Source organism: Manacus candei, unplaced genomic scaffold (genome assembly GCF_025592945.1).
Source record: "Manacus candei isolate 608988 ecotype Guabito, Panama unplaced genomic scaffold, ASM2559294v1 h1tg000057l, whole genome shotgun sequence".
NCBI lineage: Eukaryota > Metazoa > Chordata > Aves > Passeriformes > Pipridae > Manacus > Manacus candei.
The window spans coordinates 5,205,941-5,224,266 of NW_026138105.1; the positions used below are offsets into that span (position 1 = coordinate 5,205,941).

Below are 18,326 nucleotides of genomic sequence, written 5' to 3' on the forward strand. Positions count from 1 at the left end.
GTGGGAAGTGGGCAAAGGGATGCCTGGTTTTGGATCTTTTGGCACCATGGAACTCTAGTCTACTCTCCTGCTGATTGGTTTGGGATTGCCAGCTTCTAAATAATATTCTGAGGCTTTTGTAACAGAAGAAATACCTTACTGTTGGTTCAAAACCCCAAAACCAAACCCCCTGAAGACCAGTGTGTTTTCTTGTTTCCTTGGGCTGTGAATGGGCCTCAACACTGCCAGCACTGCTGCCAGTGGGCAGCACATGCTAAAGCAAAGCTCTGTTTCTCTATTTCTTCGTGTACCTGTGTGCTGAGAGTCACCCTCTCAGCCAGACATTTACTTCCAACAATTCTCTGATGAGGCCACACGTTGATTTTTGTCTGAAAACAGCTTCATCCTTTCTTAGAAGTGACAGTTTCTCAGTACCTGGGGATTCCATCAACCAGCAGCAGCCGAGGGCAGAGCTGTGCCCATCCTTCCAGCCCCCAGCAGAAGTACCACAGGCATTTCTCCCATTCCAGGCTTTTGCTTTGGAAACTGTGCAGTTGTTCACTGACACACAGGTGCTCCAGGCACAAATCTCTATCAGTAAAGACACCCAGCTCTCAGAAAGCAGCACAAAGGCTTTGTTTACCCTTAGCTTTTACCCTTACTTATTTAAATGAAGTCATTCTTGCCTTTCCTGTAGTAGAGAGGAAATATTCTGGGCCTGGGCTGCAGTGGCAGGGCCCACACAGGACAGGAAAGGCTCAGTGGCTGCTGGTGACAGCTCAGGCAAAGTGACTGAAGGCTTAAAAGTTCTCTCTCAAAATAGGAATCTTCTCATTCATATGAGCTCACAGCTTATGCTGGACTTGCTGTATTGCATTCAAGATGAGAGCAGGATAAAATGCTTTATTATTAAAGTAATAAATCTTAATAGAAAGTAAAAGATATTTTGTTACTAATGAGTAATGTGTCAGAAGAGTGTAGTAACAGGGTTTTAGCTCAGCTAGTTCATCTAGGTCCTAGTAAAAAGTTTTCATTTTCTAAGGCTGTGAAGAGAAATTCACACTCTTGGGTTTGTGCCTGATATAAGGGGTATTTTGAAGTAAGTATTTAACAAAGAAAATATATTAATAACAAATATCAGATTTCTCCATGAACATCTGAAAATACTGGCATTACAGTACTGCTTCCTTACAAAAGAAAATGAAAGTTTAAAGTATTTTACAAACTGTAATCTAGAAAAAAAGTCTGTCCTTGTTTAAGCTGCTGTGCAAAGAAGAGTGGAAAAGTCTTTTGGAACATTTTTGAATAATTAATAATCATTCATATGATAGAGGAGTAAATGCCCTTCAGTGAAAGAACAAATGTGTTGGCTATTTGACATGTGCCAAAGTGCTCCTCAGGCCTTTGAATTCCATGTGTATTTGCTTCAGTTATGTTCAGTTTTGTGATCTGGCTGCAGATGCTTTTTGTCTCGACTGCAAATTTTACACACACCCAGGCATTCACAATTTCCTAGAAGAAGAGAACATAAACCTGAATTTTTACTGTAACTCGCTTTGGAATTCCCTGTCTCCACATAACTTTCTACAGAAATCTTCCACCAGTGTTTCACTACAGACAACACTGAGCCTTGCAGTAGTGATTGCACAGCAGCTGAAATTTCATTTCCTTCTGAAATGTGACTGTTGCTGGCTTGGAATAATTAAAGCATCTTAACAGCACATACTGTTATGCAAGAGACCACAAGAACACGTGACTAAGTGTTTAAATGTGATATGGGATATATATCTATATACTTACATGCTGGAGAATGTCTTTTCAATGCTATGTTGTCTATTGGTTTTTTTTATTTTTTTTTCAGTGTGTGATGTATTTTCTTTATGGTATCTTTGGGATCCATGTCAGTATTAAATGCAGAAATGGATATGGAGCTTTAGGTATACCGAGGTTTCTTTCTCTTTGGGTTTTGCTGTGATTCTCCCCACGACCTCAGAAGCCTTTTTTTGCAGTCTGTGGGATCCAGTTCCCTGAGGCTGAGCAAGGGCAGGAGTTACTGACTGCGGCTGAACGGTGCTGTGGGAGTTGCAACGTTGTGACTTGAAATGTATTTTTACCTATTAAGAGAGATAAAGTATTTCTAACCCTGAAGGTTTCCCGTGGTATGTTTTCCTGGCAGGGGCTGTGTGCAGGGTCACTGTGAGAACCCCTGTGGGTTAGGAGAGGGGGTTGTCTTTGACACATTTAGTGACACTCCACTTTTAAATTCACCATCCTTAACTTTTTAGTCCCGTAGGACACTTTCCTTGGTCACAGCAGAGAATAATCTTTTACGTGGGGAGATGAATGTGTTCTGTAATTCTGACAGGATGATTCAAAAGCTGGGCAATAAAGATTCCTTTGGAAATGTTTAATTTAAAACAAACAAACAAACAAACAAAAATATTATATTTTGGGGGATTGGATCAGGACATTGGAATTTGCTTAATTTGTGCTTCTTTAAAGATGAATATATATTGATTCGGGTGAAAGCATTTAAGTTGTAGTTTGTTACGTTTAGTGAGCTTCTGAGGTTGCTCCTAAGACCTGTTTAAGATGTCAAATTCTGTATGTACTGTCTTCACATCTCAGCTGAGCGTAACTCGGTCCCTGCAGTCCAGAGCCTGGGACAGCATCAGTGCGTTTGCCATCACCTAAATTCCCTCTTTAGAAAACACTTTGTACAGTCAGCAGCGAAAACACTGAAACTAGCAGCAACTTATTTTGTCTGCGCACCTGTTCCATGATGTAATTTTCTTCTGGCAATCACACCAACCCCCTCGTACAGGAGCACACACTGATTTCTGAAACACCTCCCCACACACACACAGACACACACACTCCTCCCTCAGCGCTCCGCCAGGAGCTGCAGCGCCGGCACCGCGTCTCGCTTTGAGTCAGGCTGGGATTTATTTTTTTTTTTTTTTTTGCTTCTTAATGCAAAATAGACACAGTCCCGTGTGGGCTGGGATTCCTCCTGGACATGGATTCGCCCCGGGAACAGGCGGGGCCGGGACGCGGCGGCGGAGGGGGGGGGAGCGGCGGGAGCGGCTGAACAGCCGCTCCCGCCGCTTCCCCCCCCTCCGCCGCCGCGTCCCGGCCCCGCCCCTTTGCGCCCGCGCGGTGCACGCCGGGAGCTGTAGTCCGCCTCCCCGCCGCGGTCACCGCTGGCGCGGGGCACGCCGGGAGCTGTAGTCGGCGCCGAGCGCCGGGGGTGGGCGGTGCCGCGCGGCCATTGGGCGGGGCGCGGCGGGGGGGGCGGGGCCCGCGGGGGCTCGCGCGGTGCCGTCAGTTCCGGCCGCCCCGCCGTTCTCTTTGGTGTTTGCCCTGTGCCGCCGGTCCCGCCCGGCCCATGGACTGAGCGCCCCCGCCCCGGCCCAGGCCGCGCCCAGCGCAGGTGAGGGGGACGCCGCGCCGGGGGCTGAGGGGAAAAGGGGGCGGCCGCGGGGCTCCATCCTCCTCCCCCCCCCCCGCTCCAGCACACAGCGCGGGGGCTCGCCCTGCCGCCGCTCCCCGGGCCGTACCCGCTGCCGCGGCCGCACCGCGATGGGCCCGCGGCGCGCCGCGGGCGGTGACAGCGCCGGGTTGGGGCCCGGAGCGAGCTCGCTGCCTTCTCTCTGCCCGAAATGCTTTGGCGGCGGCGGCGGCGGCGGCAGCGCCGGGTCGGGGCCCCCGGGGAGGGGCTCGGCCATCGCACCCGCGGGTGCCGGAGCCGAAGCCGCCGGGTCCGACCCGGCCGTGCGGGGCTGCTGGGGCAGGAGGGGCGGCGGCGGTGGCGGAGCAGGGACTCCCCAGCCCCTCCTGGCCGCACGCAGCTCAGGGGCAGCCTCCCCCGAGCGCTGCCAGCACCGGCTTTCCCCCCACCACCCCGTGCCCACCGGGACTCGCAGCCCCCGCTGCCCCGGGACCGCTGCTCCCCGTTTCCTGGGCGCTGCGCGAGTTTTTCAGGAGATGTGAAGCAACAAGTCCCTTTTAAACCTTTCCTGCCCTCGAGGTTTGCAGGGTTTGGGTTGTCCATCCAGGGCATGCTGTGCTTGGTACTGTCGGATCCGTTTTTGTGATGTATTCATCTGTTGGGTACTTTTGTCATTGCTTTTCTGGCAGGTTTAAGGCAAACCTGGGAGGAACATCCCTTAGAATGTCAATGAAGCCTAGGTGTATATATATATATATAGCAGTGAAATAAAATATCTGAATGAAGTCTGTTGTCTGCTTTTGGAAGAGTATATTTATAAAATCTTGTATCCTCTAACTAGAAAATTCAAGTACTGCATCCTACCTTTACTGAAACTGATAGAAATGTGGGGCTTTTAATACTAGGGGCCATTAAGAACTTTTCTAATGATGCAGCTACAGCTGTGATGTAACAGAGTGGTCTCTGTTTGTCTGATGATTATCTCACATGTGCAACAAATTTGTTCAAACTTTTACAGAGATATTCACTGGAAATCTGTTACGTCTCAATGAGAATTTAAAGAGCCAATGGGCTGAGTTTTTTACTATATTTTCTGTTTTCTGACGATGGATCAGAATCTTATCTCCAAACTCTTCTTAAAGGATGTGTACAAGAAACAATTCTTTTTTTATGTTGTTGTTTTAAGCAGCTGCTGTTTCTTTGTTCAGAGTTTTTCTCATGAATCGTGTTTACACTATCAGTACAAGTCAGTTCAGAATATGAGGTGTTTTGTGGCAAAACACAACATAGGTTGAAGTAAACTTGGGATTATGTGACTTTACAAAGTCAGAGCAAAACTGGAAACTGCTGTGTGCCTTTCAGATCTTCCTGAGGAAGAGCAGCTTTATCCTGCGGACAGAGGAGCTTTCACAAAGCCCTTTTTCTGATTGCTTTGTCCAGGATCCCTGCCGGGGTTGGTGGTTTCATTGGGGTGTTGAAGATGCCCTGGGACAGTGGAGGAGATCTGATGTTGGCTCTCAGCAGTGTCAGTGGGGTTTGTGACCTGTTCTGCTGCAGGGAAAAAACCAACACAGACCATTCCATGTTTTGTCACAACATTAACTGATCTAAAGTATCAGTTTACTGTTCATTCATTATATCACTTCCTGGTTTATGGTTTTGCATGATGTTTGGAACTGTCTGTTTTAGGTGCTAGTTTCCTCTTTTCCTTTAGCTTTTACTTTCAAATTTTGGGCTTTTGTTTTCCTCTTAATAATCCATGTCTCAGCTCCCAAACCACTTTGCATAACATTTAGTGTTTGTGCCCTTACCAAAAAGAGCAGCATCTTTTTCTACAGTCGGTGTTGCCTTTGAGATGGGCTTTTGTCTTGCCCAAATATTGTAGAAAAAGATTATCTAAGAAGGAAACATTGTTCAACCAGTGCTTTACATTTTGTGTAAATAGCCTTAAGTCTGTAAAATTTATTCTTTATTTAATTGATTTGTAGTGAGTGTTTATTTAGACTTTCCAGTTGTAAATAGATGCTCTTAAACACTTTTGCAGCAGCTTGAGAATTTTATGCTGTACCTTGCAAAGCTACCCCTTATGGGGGTTTTTCAAAGGTATTTCAGGTAACAAAGCATCTGAACAAACCTAGAATTTGTGGAAATTTGTTCTTTGTGCCTCAAAATAGTCGAGTGTGGGACAAAAGAGACTCAGCCACCACACTGGAGTATTTAAAACTCCTTTAGAAAATGGGAGGAGAGCGGGAATCGTTCTCACCACTGTTTTGTCTGGGAGTGAACACTGATGCATTCCCAGCCTGCAAACAGGGGAGAAGATGCTGTTCCCTTGTGGGTCTGTGTGTGGGGTGCCCGTGAGTTGTGGTGGGAGCTGGGCTGTCACTGTCCCCAGCTCTGGGCTGTCCTGCCTGGCTGGCATTGGGAGCCACTGGTGATGGGGGGCCAGGGGGTCAGTGCTGTGTGTTCCACACCCCCTTCAGCCCCTTGAGTCCTGCCAGCCCCCTCAGGGCACCCACATCCTTTGGCAGGGATAGGCTTGGGGTTCATGTTCTGGTTGAAATGGGGATAAATGAACTTTCCTGCTTGAGAACAGTTTGCTGTTGGTGAGGAACAAGGAAGATGCCTTGCTCTGGCTGCCAAGGGCCAGTGGCTACTCAGGTGCAGTGTCATGGAGCATCTGCTCTTCAGAGAGGAATTAGTGCTTCATTCAACACCTCATTTCCTATAGCTAAACCTGCTTCTTGGATGTTGTCTGTGATTTTTGGTTGGTGATGTCAGGAAGCCCTTGTAATTTGAATTTGGTGTTTGTATCTGGCATTTGTTCTGTTTCTCAGCCTGCTCTGCCCTGGTTCCATCCAAGCCCTCCCTGGCTGGCACTGGTGGGGCAGGAGTGAGTGTGTGCACACGGGGTGGGAATGGTGGGCACAGCTGGTTCCTGACAGAGGCACAGTGGGAGTGTTGGAACCCTCAGCCTTCCGAGTCTGTGCCTCCTGAAGAACAGGACACCTTTTCGTGTGCTGGTCCTGACAGTGAATAAAACCTCTGAGGATTTAGTCTCTTGTATTTTCAAGTGGTTTCTCAGAGCTCAGAGCCAGTCTGTGGCAGGACCCACGTGAGATCCTGTGCTGCCAAACCTGTTGTCTTACAACAACAAGGCCGTTGTGTCCCTCCAGTAGGAGACAGAAACGTGCCAGGTGCACACAAGTGTGTTCAGTCCTGGGAATCCAGGCTGGGAGGGACTCAGGGAGTGAAGTGATCCCTCCATCCCTCTGTGGTGTTGGGTCTGCCAGCCTCATCCTCCGTCAATGTCTATCAATGCCCTGAAGCTTGCCACCAGTGGATCCCCTCTATCACCCAGTGTAGGGCAATTCACTGCCACTGTTACTATCAGAAGGTGTTTTCTTGATGCACTTTTAAGCCTCTTGCCCCTGGTTCTGTCACTTTAACCGTGAAGAACAGACTATTCTTTTCCACTCCAAAAACCTTGTAAGCACGTGAACTGCTCGTTGTCAGTCCCCTGCCAGCCCTCTCCTCTTCAGCATATATAAGTTCAGATCCTTTAGTACTTAGACCCTTACAGGTTATACTTCTCTGAAGCTGAGTTTTGAGTGTTTCCTACTCTGGTTTTGCTGAGGGGGTCCCCACGTGGGTGCAGAGCTCCAGCTGAGGGCTCAGTGCCTGCGTATGGAGCAGGACTGGTGCAGACCTTGCTCAGGCTGGGTCTCCACTGCTGCACCTCAGGATGGTGATGGCTTTCCCCAGAGCAGCCTGGGAGCATCACCTTGTGTTGGGAAGCGCTGTTGGCTGTAGCTCTTCTCCACTGTGCTGTGCCCATGGTGGTGTCTGGGCTGTGGGTATCAGCAGGCACTACCTGCCCAGTACCTGTCGTTTGCTCTGTTGCTTGCTCCTTCTGGAGCCTGGCAAGGCCAGCAGGTAGAGAAAATTCCATTGGCTTTGTGCAACTTGGTCTTGATCCTGCCTGTGAGTATAATCCATTTCCTTGCTTTCCAGATGCTTAGTTAACCTCCAGAAAACCTTCTAGAGGAGAAGTTGAACCAATAGGACTGTGATCCTCTTGTCTTCCTTCCTCACTCTCCAGTTACAAGCAGCCACTGTGGTGCTGCTGCTTCAGGCTCTGCATCCTCATGTTCCACAGGGCTCCTCCAGGGGAACTGGGCAGAGTTCCGGGAGTCGTTGGAGGAGTTTGAAATGCCTGTCTGAAGTAAATTCAAGAGCTCTGTCCTCCTCTCACCTCACTGAGGAGTGAGATCTCCCCCATTTTGTGGCTGTAGTGATGCTGCTGGCATCCGCACGCACTTGGCTTAGGCATGGAAAAGAAGGATTAAACACTTTGTGCTATATTTGTAAGCAGAATAAAATAGGTTTTGATTTCCATTTAGAGCAGTCCATGCAGTGACAGGTTTCATATGCAGTACTGAGATAATTTTATTCTGAAATGGTTTTAGCTAGGTTGATTTTTTTATATGCCTATTTATGAATGAAATCATTAGATGGGAAATGTAGCCAAAAGGTAAAATTTGTATCAGATTTTTGCAGTTAATAGCTGCCAGAGTTTCTTGGGTTAGTGGCTTGCTTTTGGTTTGGCTTTGTGAATTAAGGTCTGGGTCTAATTTTGGGAGCTGATCTCTAGGGCTGTGAGGAAGAAAGTTGACTTCCACAGAACTGGAAGCCTCACTACAGAAAGAAAATTGGCAAGTGACTCTTATAATTCTGCAAGAGCACTATTGTGAGATTCCACTGTTTGGGTGAGAAACATCACTTGAGGTTGGGGAAAGAGCAATGAAGATTCTTGGATCAGGTTGGAAACTGTGTTTGGAAAAGCAGCTCCCTTGAGCAGCCTGTCAGTGGGAAGGGTCCTGCGAGTTCTCATCATCAAAGGGATGAGGCAAACTCAGTGCAGGGTGAGAGATTTGCTACAGGAGCTTTTTTTGGCTTTAGAAAGCAAAATTCTAACTCTATGTTTTTTCTTTTAGGCATTCTCCATCATAAATATCCAATTCAGAACTAAGTCCAAATCTTCACTCTCTGGATCTCCTAAAGGTACTGGAAACTTACTTAAAACATTGAAGTTTCTTACCTTTTGTTTACATCACACTGAAGAAACCACAAGTTGTGGCAAAACATGATTATCCACAGGAAGTGTTTTGGTTTTTTTGTTTGGTCCTCTGGCTTCCATCTGCAATTCCTGTGAGAATTCTAACACAAAAAAAGCCCTTAGAAAACTTTTATCTGAAAATGCTGTATTCTTGCTTTTATACAGGAAGATTTTCATTTCTTTTTGACTGTGTGGACTGAGGCTACGCTCACATCTTTGTGCATTTCTTTGGTTACCTTAGTGATGTCTGAACTCTGCATTTTAATGTATTCAGAATTTCTGGGAACGTTCCAGGCGTTGATGCACCAAAAGAAAATAAAAATCTAAAAACAAGTGGGGAGCAGTCCTCTGTCATCTGGAAATCCATCTAGGTAGAGCAGTGGCCATAGGTCACCAAGTCCTTTGATGGCAGCCACCACAGCACCAGGAGAACCTTCTGGAGCAACACTGTTTCGGGAACTTTTGAAATACTCTTGGATGAGTTAAGGAAAAGTAACGGTGTGAGACTGGGAAGGGAGCAAGTTGTGGGATTAGCTGCTGCATCAGATGGTGTGAGTGAAACATTAGTTCTTTTCCCCACTCTTTGGGTGGTTGAGTGGGTTTGAGTTCTAGCAATGCCTCAAGTGTTGTGTAGGGATGAGTTACTTAGACCAGTATTTGTCTTCAAAAGTTTGGTGCAGCTCACCCCTGATTACAGGGAAAAATCTCCTGGAATTCTGGCATCTTTTTTCCTCTGACCACTGAAACAGTCTTTATGAGTTGTTAGCATCAACTTTCCAGGTATGGTGCTTTTTTCTTGGATAGTTAGGATTTTATAAGCCTGTTACAGAGTAAAGGGCATATTCCTGTGTAAAAGCACTGTAAACCCTTTCAGAATCCCCAAATAACCTGGAATTAAATCTGCAGTAATGGAGAGTGAGTTCTACCTGAGTGAAATACTTCCCACAAATCAACTACAGCATCAACTTCACAGGTAGCTGAAAAATACAAACTAAACTCCATTTTGTTTTGTCAGACTGTTCTTTGAGGTTACTTGCCAAAATGTGAGCTAAGTGTTTTTAAAAAGAAAGTGTAATAGTTATTTGTATACATAATCTTGGAAGGTATAACCTTGTAAGCTACTTTCTAGTGTCTGAAATTGTCAGAAATTTGCAAAGTGGAATATCAGTGTTTCACAAGATGGTTTTAATGCCTGCTTTGCCTTGGTTCTGCCTGAATTCAGTGTATTCAACTCTGAAATAGTTCTGAATTGGTGATAACTTACAGGGTGCAGAGGCAACTTTTGATCTCAGTGTGAGGTTGGTGAAGGAGTGAGAAACATGATGATGAGGTAGCAATTTGTGTAGAAATAAGCATTACATTTTCTTAGGTTAAAAATGATACATTTATTGGAAAAGTTCTGTTTTCATTACAATTCCATTCCCTCCTTGATCACAAGTTTCTGTTCAGCTGTGGTGAAAGCCTGGTGTGGCCAGGTACTGGATGTGCTGGGGATAACCCCTAACAGCAGTGTCTGCTACAGCTTCCAGGTGTTTGTTCCCAGTAAGGGTGGGGCTGACTGATTCCTTAACTTTTGTGTTTGTTAGGCAGTGCAGCTTTTCCTGCCTCTGCCGTTTGCAGTCCTGGGAAGGAGCACTCACAGGATCCTGTTGAACCTCTGTTCTTTCTCCCTGAGTTCCTGGCTGCAGAGCCAGGTGTTGCTGGGGTGGTTTTGCTCCTCAAAGCCTGGCTGTGCCTGCACTGGGGGTGTGTGTTCTGCACAGCGGGTGGCACTGGGACATCGGGCAGGTGCCCAACCGAGCTGGGCTTCACTCTCAGCGCTTGGTTCCTAGAGAGCCTGGGTGCCTTTTGGATTCCCAGAGGGTCCGTGAGGGCTGAATGGATTTTCCATTTGGTTGGGAGTCTGTGGGAGGGTCGTGGTGGTTCCCAGTGAGAGGTGCTTCCAGCCCTTCCCCAGGCCCCTGCAGCCTGTGCGGGTGTGACCGAGCGGCCGCTTTGCTGGGTTGGGCACGTGGGCTCTGCCCTGAGCAGGTCTGGGCTACAGACACTGCAGTTCTCTGGTCTGGTGGGCAGATGTGCACAGCTCAAGTCTGCTCCTAACTGGAGCAGATTCCAAACCCTTATTGTCTGAGGCAGTAGGATGTGAGCTCAAGTCCCCACAGGTTTTGGTGGATAAGGGCTGAATTGTGTCCTGGAGGTGTTTGCAGAGGAGCTGTCCCAGGCCAAGCACCGCAGGCTGTGAGTCCTGCTGGGAGCTGGGCAGTGTCTGACCTGTGTCTGAGCTTCTCAGGGACTCGGCCCTAAATAGAGAAAGCAAACTGTACTGTCCTTGTCAGGGACTTCTCTCCTTGGGAAAGAAAATTCCTGGGGATTGCACAGTGCTCCTCTCTGCATCCTCTGACTGGAAACCACTCTCACCTAAGTGCTCTGAAACCCGCCTCCCTAAAGCCAGGCAATGGCAGGTATGGGAAGGGTAGTGCCTTGCTGTAAAAGCAAACTGCTTGGAGACAGTTTTTGAAAGGAATGCCAGACTTCCTTTCCAACATGATCTGAAACATCCTGATGTTCCTGACTTCAAAATAACAACTTTCGGTGGCGTCTTCTTGAAACGTGTGGGTTAGAAACTGTAAGTTCAGTTACTTGGAAGGACATTGTACTTCAGCAGGAAAGGAGAATTCACTTTTTTTATTACACTGCCAGACTTTGTTATAGTCTTTCCCAGGCAATTATTATTGTTGTGTTATGTTTGAAAATTTTCAGTGTTTCTAGTGATGCTTGTGGGAATGAAACTTAATGATTATAGAGTTATTACCCTGGAGTCTTATTCTAAATACTCTTCCTCTTTGTATTAGGATTTTTTGGATTTCCTTTAGGCAGATTTCCTAATACCACACTCATAGTTATAATGCACCCAGTGTGTAGCTGCTGCAAATTTCATAGTCCAATATAGGATTTGTTTTGACTATAATCTACATATGTGTTTTCTGGACTGATGAGATCTGAACTATTTTTGCTCTCTAGTAAAAACAAAGTTATCCAGGTGGTAATATGATAAGTCTGACATGTTTATGATTTTTTTTCCAAAATAAAAATATTCCAGATGGTAGATTTGTTACTGTATCTGTTGTTTCCCAGTAGCTTCTTACCTCTTATCTAATAAATAATTAAATCTTTCTACCCATGAATGTATTAATCTAGGGTCCCCTCACAGGCTTTTTTTGTCAGTAACTAGCTAAAAACTTCCCTCTGACTCACTGCTGCTCCTCTCACATTTGGAAGTCCATTCACAGGTTCAGAATTTGAAGCTCACAGAGCACTAGTGGAGTTGTGTTGCCACTAATAGCTCCCTGGTGGTAGCTGGAGCAGTGATTTCTCCTTTTCACCTATCAATTATGAAAGAATGAACCTCTGCTTGCTGCCCTAATCAAATCTGTAGGTGACCAGTATGTGTGCATGTGCCAGTGCCTTTGTGTGTAAAATGGATTTACTTGGCTGTAAAATGTATTTTTAACAAATAAATTGATACGTGGCTCGTAAGTGGATATGGGCAGCTGACCTGTTCGTGTCTATTTAGGTTCCACTGGCTGAGCATGAAGATAATGTTGCATCCATGTGCAAGAGAAATCTAATACTAATTTGTCAGTGGAGGAAGGGTCTGTCACAGCCCTGCACACGGACTGGGGTGCCCCTGGCGCTCTGAGGGGGTTTTCCTACATGGCCATAGATGCCCCTGAGCACTTCCAACACTTGTTTATAGTGCTGCAAGGCCAAGTGACTCTAAATTGATGCTTGAACTGTGACTGAGGCATGTCCTGACTTAAATAGAAGTAACCTTCAGAATACATGTAGCTGACACAGTTTATGATCTCTTGCACCTTTACTTTTCCCAGCCAGAGCCACTGCAGCATTTCCTGCTGCACACCAGCTCATTCCCCTCAGAAGTGGCTCAGCATACTTGGTATCCAGGGGAAAACTCTTATGATTATAGCTAAAGGATGCATGCTCTAAAATAGTTGTTTTGTAAAGACTGCATTTATTGCTTGCCCTCCAAGTGGAAAAGTTCAGCTTCGAATGGAAGAATGCATGAAATGTCATTTGTCCATGGAAACTTATACACTTTGTTCAGAGTATAAGCAGTGGCTATGCATGTAGGTAACTGGATTTGCTTTGTAAGTGGATTCAGTGGTGAGGAAAAGAGATGGACAGTAATGAACAAGCATAAATAAAGCTTCTATACTACTCTTTTATAAATGCAAGAGGTGTTAAGCTTACACGACAGGGCGTGTAGATGGAACTGCTGTTAAAACTGGATGTGTGAGTGACTTACTGCAGACAAAATGGGAACAGTGGATGGTGGAACACTTCTCCTTTTGCTGATGGAGGAATAATTTCAGTAGATTGTTAGAGAATGCTAAATATTTGGCATAATCTTTTTTTCATCTTTATGTTTTAGGTCAGCAATTTGTCTTCCCCACACGGAGTTTGTCTGCGTTCAAAGCTGTTTCCCTACAGTAATCTGCTCTGGTTGGAAGTGAACATGTCTCAAGTTCAGATTCAGAATCCTTCTGCTGCCCTTGCAGGGAGCCAAATATTGAATAAAACCCCAGCTCTTTCACAGCCTTTGAGTATTCCTTCTACTACCAGTTCTTTGCCCTCTGAAAATGCAGGCAGACCTATCCAAAACTCTGCTTTGCCCTCTGCTTCAGTTACATCCACCAATGCAGCTGCAGGTAAGAATAACTGTCAATAACTGTATATATTCTTAGTGTTTATAGTCTCTCTATGTAGGCATATGTGTGTATATACACACACATATATATATGCCTATATAATATATAGAGTATATAGGCATATATATATACACTATATATATATAGTATATAGGCACAATATACTTCTGATGTCTTACACCTACACATACTTTAAAAATAATATTTATCCAACTGCAGTAGCTTGTTATTCTCTCTCCCTATAGAATGAAATCTGTTTGAGACAGGTAGAAGCATACTTTTCCACCAAGTTCTAATAATTAGTTGATAAGTTTGTAATAGTAAAGAATATTTTAAATTGCATGACGTTTAATTCTTGACACATTGCTATCCATCTTTTTTACCAATAGCTTGTTTTAAATGTAAAAAGGTTTGTTTGAAATAGTTTGTTTAGTTCTATTATTTCTAGTTCCTTTATGACCAGTTTAATGATAAATATTTTATGCTGACAAAATACAGTAGAGCAAATAAAAGGTAATAAATAAAAAATAGCTAATAGGGCAAAATAGGATTAGGAAAAAGAAATTAACTGACCTTTTGAAATTATTCAAGGCAAATGACCCTGATAGGTACTTAGAAGATTTGCTCCTTGAAATGTACCACATAAGATACCATCTGAAAGTGGGAATTCTAACTCCTTACTTCTGGCTTGCGTTAGAACGTTGAATTTAGTGATGCTCCTTTTAGGCATCAGCATTGCTTGGAAATTCTGAAGGTCAGGAGATTGTTACCACTTTGGCCAGTGATCAGAGCTGGCTATTCCAGCAGATCCTTGCTGGGAAGTGGTGTATTGCAGGCAACTAGATGCTAAGCCACTGAGATTTCTTTTTTTTAATTGAAATCGATAGTAGAGTTCACAGTTACCTGTTCATTTATCCGATTTTATGTAATCTTTCAGCTCCTTCAAACATGGCAAACCCCAAAGAGAAAACCCCCATGTGTCTTGTGAATGAGTTAGCCCGTTTCAACAAGATTCAGCCTGAGTATAAGCTTTTGAGTGAGCAAGGTCCAGCTCACTCCAAGGTAAATCTTCATACGGGTTTCCTGTTGCTGCCACTCGTACTCTTTCACTTCCACGAGTGGAAAGGCCAAGTGTGTGCTCTTGGTGCAAGGTAATCCAGAGTCATGGAGAGGAATGGGAAGCCCCTGGAGTACCGACAGTAGGGCAGTGTGGAGCTGTTACTGGGGGACTGAACAGCTGGTTTCCCAAAGTGTCCCTTGAGCTCCAAGGTGCGAAGGAGGCAAGCTGACATGTACAAAAAATAACAGTCAGAGCATCTGTTCGATTGTGTTTTCATTCTGATTGGAATTAATTAAGTAAATTACCAGGGAGACCTTGGCTTGCCGTTTGTCTGATTAATTTGTCAAAATTTCGGATGATGTATATCCTGCCTAATCCCACATACTTTGCTTGTAATCAAATAGACTTGTGTTCACCTGTGAGCATGTAGAAGCTTTTATGCTGCAGTGTGAACTTAACTGTCTTCAGACTGCTGAAAAATACCTTTAAAAAACCCTTCAGAGTATTAAAGCAGGAGTGGAGTTACGTGGCACACAGAATGGTAGCTTCCAGGCTGCTGTTCAGTGGTGTGGGCACAGCAGCTCTCCCGGGGCTGTCACCTCTCCACATGTGGTGCTTGGGGTTTTTAGCCTGTCTGATCTCATGCAGGAGAGTTGCCAGCTACAGTTGGTGTGAAATTCTTAGTTCAGTCATCAGGGAAATCCTGTTGGTGCCCAACGTGTTGGAAATCTGGAGATGACATGGGAGTTAAGGAGAGCTTGAATTACCGTATTCTCAACTTGTGCATCCACTGAAAGGCTCATTGTTTTGGGTGAGAGGGTCTCATAAATTGTGTGAATTCTGAAGCAGCTCCTAACAAAGTTCCTGTCTCTGGTTTTGAGGTGTTTACAGTGCAGCTGACTCTTGGGGACCAGCACTGGGAAGCTGAAGGAACTAGTATTAAAAAAGCGCAACACGCAGCAGCTGCCAAAGCTTTGGAAGGGACAAAATTCCCCAAGCCTACGGCTCGTCCCTCCCGTAGTGAAGGCAAGAATCCAGGTACATGCCACAACAAACTGCTTTAAAAAAAAGTGTACATAGGGAGAATACACCTTTCTGCTTTTGGTATGTATTAAAGTTGCATCAGGATGAATAAAAACTGTGATTCTGCCTATTTAACAATGGCAGTTGTCAGGTCTTGTGAGAACTTCATCTTGATTTAGTCTATTGTTGTTGTAGGTGACATGGTAAATATCATCACAGAAGCAAATTAAATGTGCAGTTTTTTCCATCAAATCATTCAGGATTGAAAAACCTGCTGCTTGACTTACTGTTTTGTATTGTAACACTTAGGGAAATCCTGGAAAAGATGTTTATCCTAATCCTAAAAAAAACCCACTAATTAAAAAAAGAAGGAAAAAAACCCTCATATGAGGAATTTTGGTCATAGCAAAGAATAATCTTTTGTGTGGGCAGATGAATGTGTTACATAATTCTGAAGAATAATTCAAAAGCTGGACAATAAATATTTTTTGGAAATGTTTAATTTAAAAAAAAAATAATGTGGGAGATTGGATCAGAACATTGGAATTTGCTTAATTTGTACTTCTTTAAAGATAAATATATATTGATTTGGATGAAAGCATCTAAGTTGTAGTTTGTTATGTTTAGTGAATTTCTTATGTTACTAAGGTTGCTCCTAAGACCTGTTTAAGATGTCAAATTCTGTAATACTGTCTTCACATCTCGGTTGCACGTGAGTGTAACTCAGTCCCTGCAGTCCAGAGCCTGGGACAGCATCAGTGTGTTCAGCTGTGTTTGCTAACACCTAAATTCCTTCTTTAGAAAGACTTTGTACAGTCAGCAGTGAAAATACTGAAACTAGCAGTAACTTATTTTGTCTGTGCACCTGTTCCATAATTTAGTTTTGTTTTGGCAATTACCTTACACCAACCTCCTTGTACAGCAGTACACACTGATTTCTGAGCCAGAAAGACAGACAGAATGACACTTACTGACTCCTTTCTCCAGTGAGAATGGACAGGGAGTCAGTTCTTCATCCCCATGATACTTAGAGAAATATTTTAGCTCTCAGTGGCAATTTACCTGCCTTTTGCCAAGGCCAGTTGCAATTTCAAAGTGAGGAGTCATAGAAACCATTCTTAGGTCATTGAGTACAGAGAAATATTTGATTCTCAGTAAACAAGAGACACAGAAGGAATGTAGCATATCTGGTAATTTAAAAGGACTTTTTGTAGAAGAGGAGCTTCTTTTCTGCAGACCACATTGTTAGATATGCTGTGAACATAAGTAAATTAGCAGCTTTAGAAATTTAAAGCAAAATAAAAAAAAAAAAACCAAAAAAAACCCAAAATAAAACCAAAACAAGGCCCCAGCAAATGCACTTTTTTGTAACAGGATTTGTCACAAATGCTGATTTAGTGTACATCAGATAGACTTATTCTCTTTGTGTTCATTAGCAGTTCTGTTTGGAATTCAGTCATTTCGGATATTGCGTGTGGCGAAACTTAAGCTCATTTTTCCGTGCTGTGAGACAGCATAAGGGCTTAGGTTGTCTCTGTTCCTTGGGACAGCTGGCCAACCCTTCCTGTTCCTTTTCCTTCAGACAGTGTAACCCCCACAGTGGAGTTGAATGCCCTGTGCATGAAGCTGGGGAAGAAGCCCATGTACAAGCCCATCGATCCGTACACGGGGATGAGATCCACCTACAACTACACCATGCGGGGTGGCACCTACCCCCCACGGTACGTGCACGGGGTTGGGAGCCTCCTGCCCTGGAACCTCTGCTCTCACCTCCCCAGGCTCTGGTGTTGCCTCCTAAGACTGGCTGTGTCACCCTCAGAGGGACGCTCAGCTGAAGCAGAGCCAGCTTATGAGGCCAGAGGGTTGGAGAAGGACACCCACTAATGTCTGTAATTTGTCTTATTTCCAGTGGTTTATTGTATTGCAAGGGAGCTGGGCCAAATGTTGAAGTGTTTTTGAGGGCACTCAGGCATAGCCAGCTTCACTAAGCAAATACCTAAATATTTCTTGCATTCCCTTTCTGTGCAAAAGCAAAAGTGAAGAAAACAATTTGATGTTCTTTCTGAAACTATTTAAATTAAAGCTTCAGTTTAAAGAATTTTATATGGGCATAGAAACGTAGAATTCAAAACTGACTGGCCTGGCAAGTCTATAAAAGTGCAGTTATGTTGTCTTGGTGTTGTACTTGGTCAGAAATGTATTCCTATTGTAAAACAAGGAATGTTGATATTTCCTTCAAAGATTTCTCCCTAAATTCGTTTAGACTCCAAATCAAGATGTGGCTTTTTAATCCTAATGCTTCAGTGCCAAATTATGGTTACTGATATCCAGGAGATTCACCCACATCTAACATAGGTGTCTGTTTACTTTTTAGGCCAAACCTTCTTATTTACCTCTCCCTTTGCAGGTACTTTTACCCTTTTCCTGTCGGGCCCTTACTTTATCAAGTGGAGCTTTCAATTGGAGGGCAGCAGTTTCATGGGAAAGGAAGAACAAGACAAGCTGCTAAACATGATGCAGCTGCTAAAGCACTGAAAGTTCTGCAGAATGAGCCCTTGCCTGAGAAACCAGAGGTGGGAATTAGTCTTAGTGTTTTAAGCATAAATGGCTAAGATAAACTGAGATATTATTGTAGAATTTTTTCCTTATTGAGAGGAAGAGGACAGTTGGGAAATTTAATTCTGTGCAGTAGTGGGGTACCTTTTTATGTCAACACTGATTTAAAGCATAAATTTCTATGGAACTAGAGTTTTCCCAGATGAAGCTTTGTTAATTCTTTTACTGTCATATTTTTTCACAGCAATGCTCTAGACCTCTGTCAGATATGAGCACTGGAAGCATAGATAGGAATTAATATCTAACCAGGTACAGATCATACACAAACTTCTGAAGACGTGTATAAATGGGCAACATAAAAATCAGACATGGATTTTACTTCCTGGGCAAAATTCCTACATGATTTTG

The 18,326-nt window shown here is 44.3% G+C and overlaps 1 protein-coding gene across 5 annotated transcripts in view; it reads left to right on the forward strand.

Annotated features, from left to right (window-relative positions):
* Positions 1-3,269: 3,269 nt before the first annotated feature.
* STAU1 (staufen double-stranded RNA binding protein 1) overlaps positions 3,270-18,326 on the forward strand; it is a 29,077-nt gene continuing 14,020 nt past the window's right edge. For 4 of the 5 annotated variants that reach the window (XM_051802770.1, XM_051802772.1, XM_051802774.1 and 1 more), the window contains exons 1-7: positions 3,270-3,412; positions 8,428-8,494; positions 13,003-13,279; positions 14,217-14,341; positions 15,221-15,377; positions 16,945-17,083; positions 17,770-17,935. In XM_051802770.1, the coding sequence (XP_051658730.1) occupies positions 13,087-13,279; positions 14,217-14,341; positions 15,221-15,377; positions 16,945-17,083; positions 17,770-17,935 (780 nt within the window). In that variant the 5' untranslated portion in view covers positions 3,270-3,412; positions 8,428-8,494; positions 13,003-13,086. The remainder of the gene's footprint in view (positions 3,413-8,427; positions 8,495-13,002; positions 13,280-14,216; positions 14,342-15,220; positions 15,378-16,944; positions 17,084-17,769; positions 17,936-18,326) is intronic. The other variant, XM_051802771.1, reaches the window with a different exon arrangement.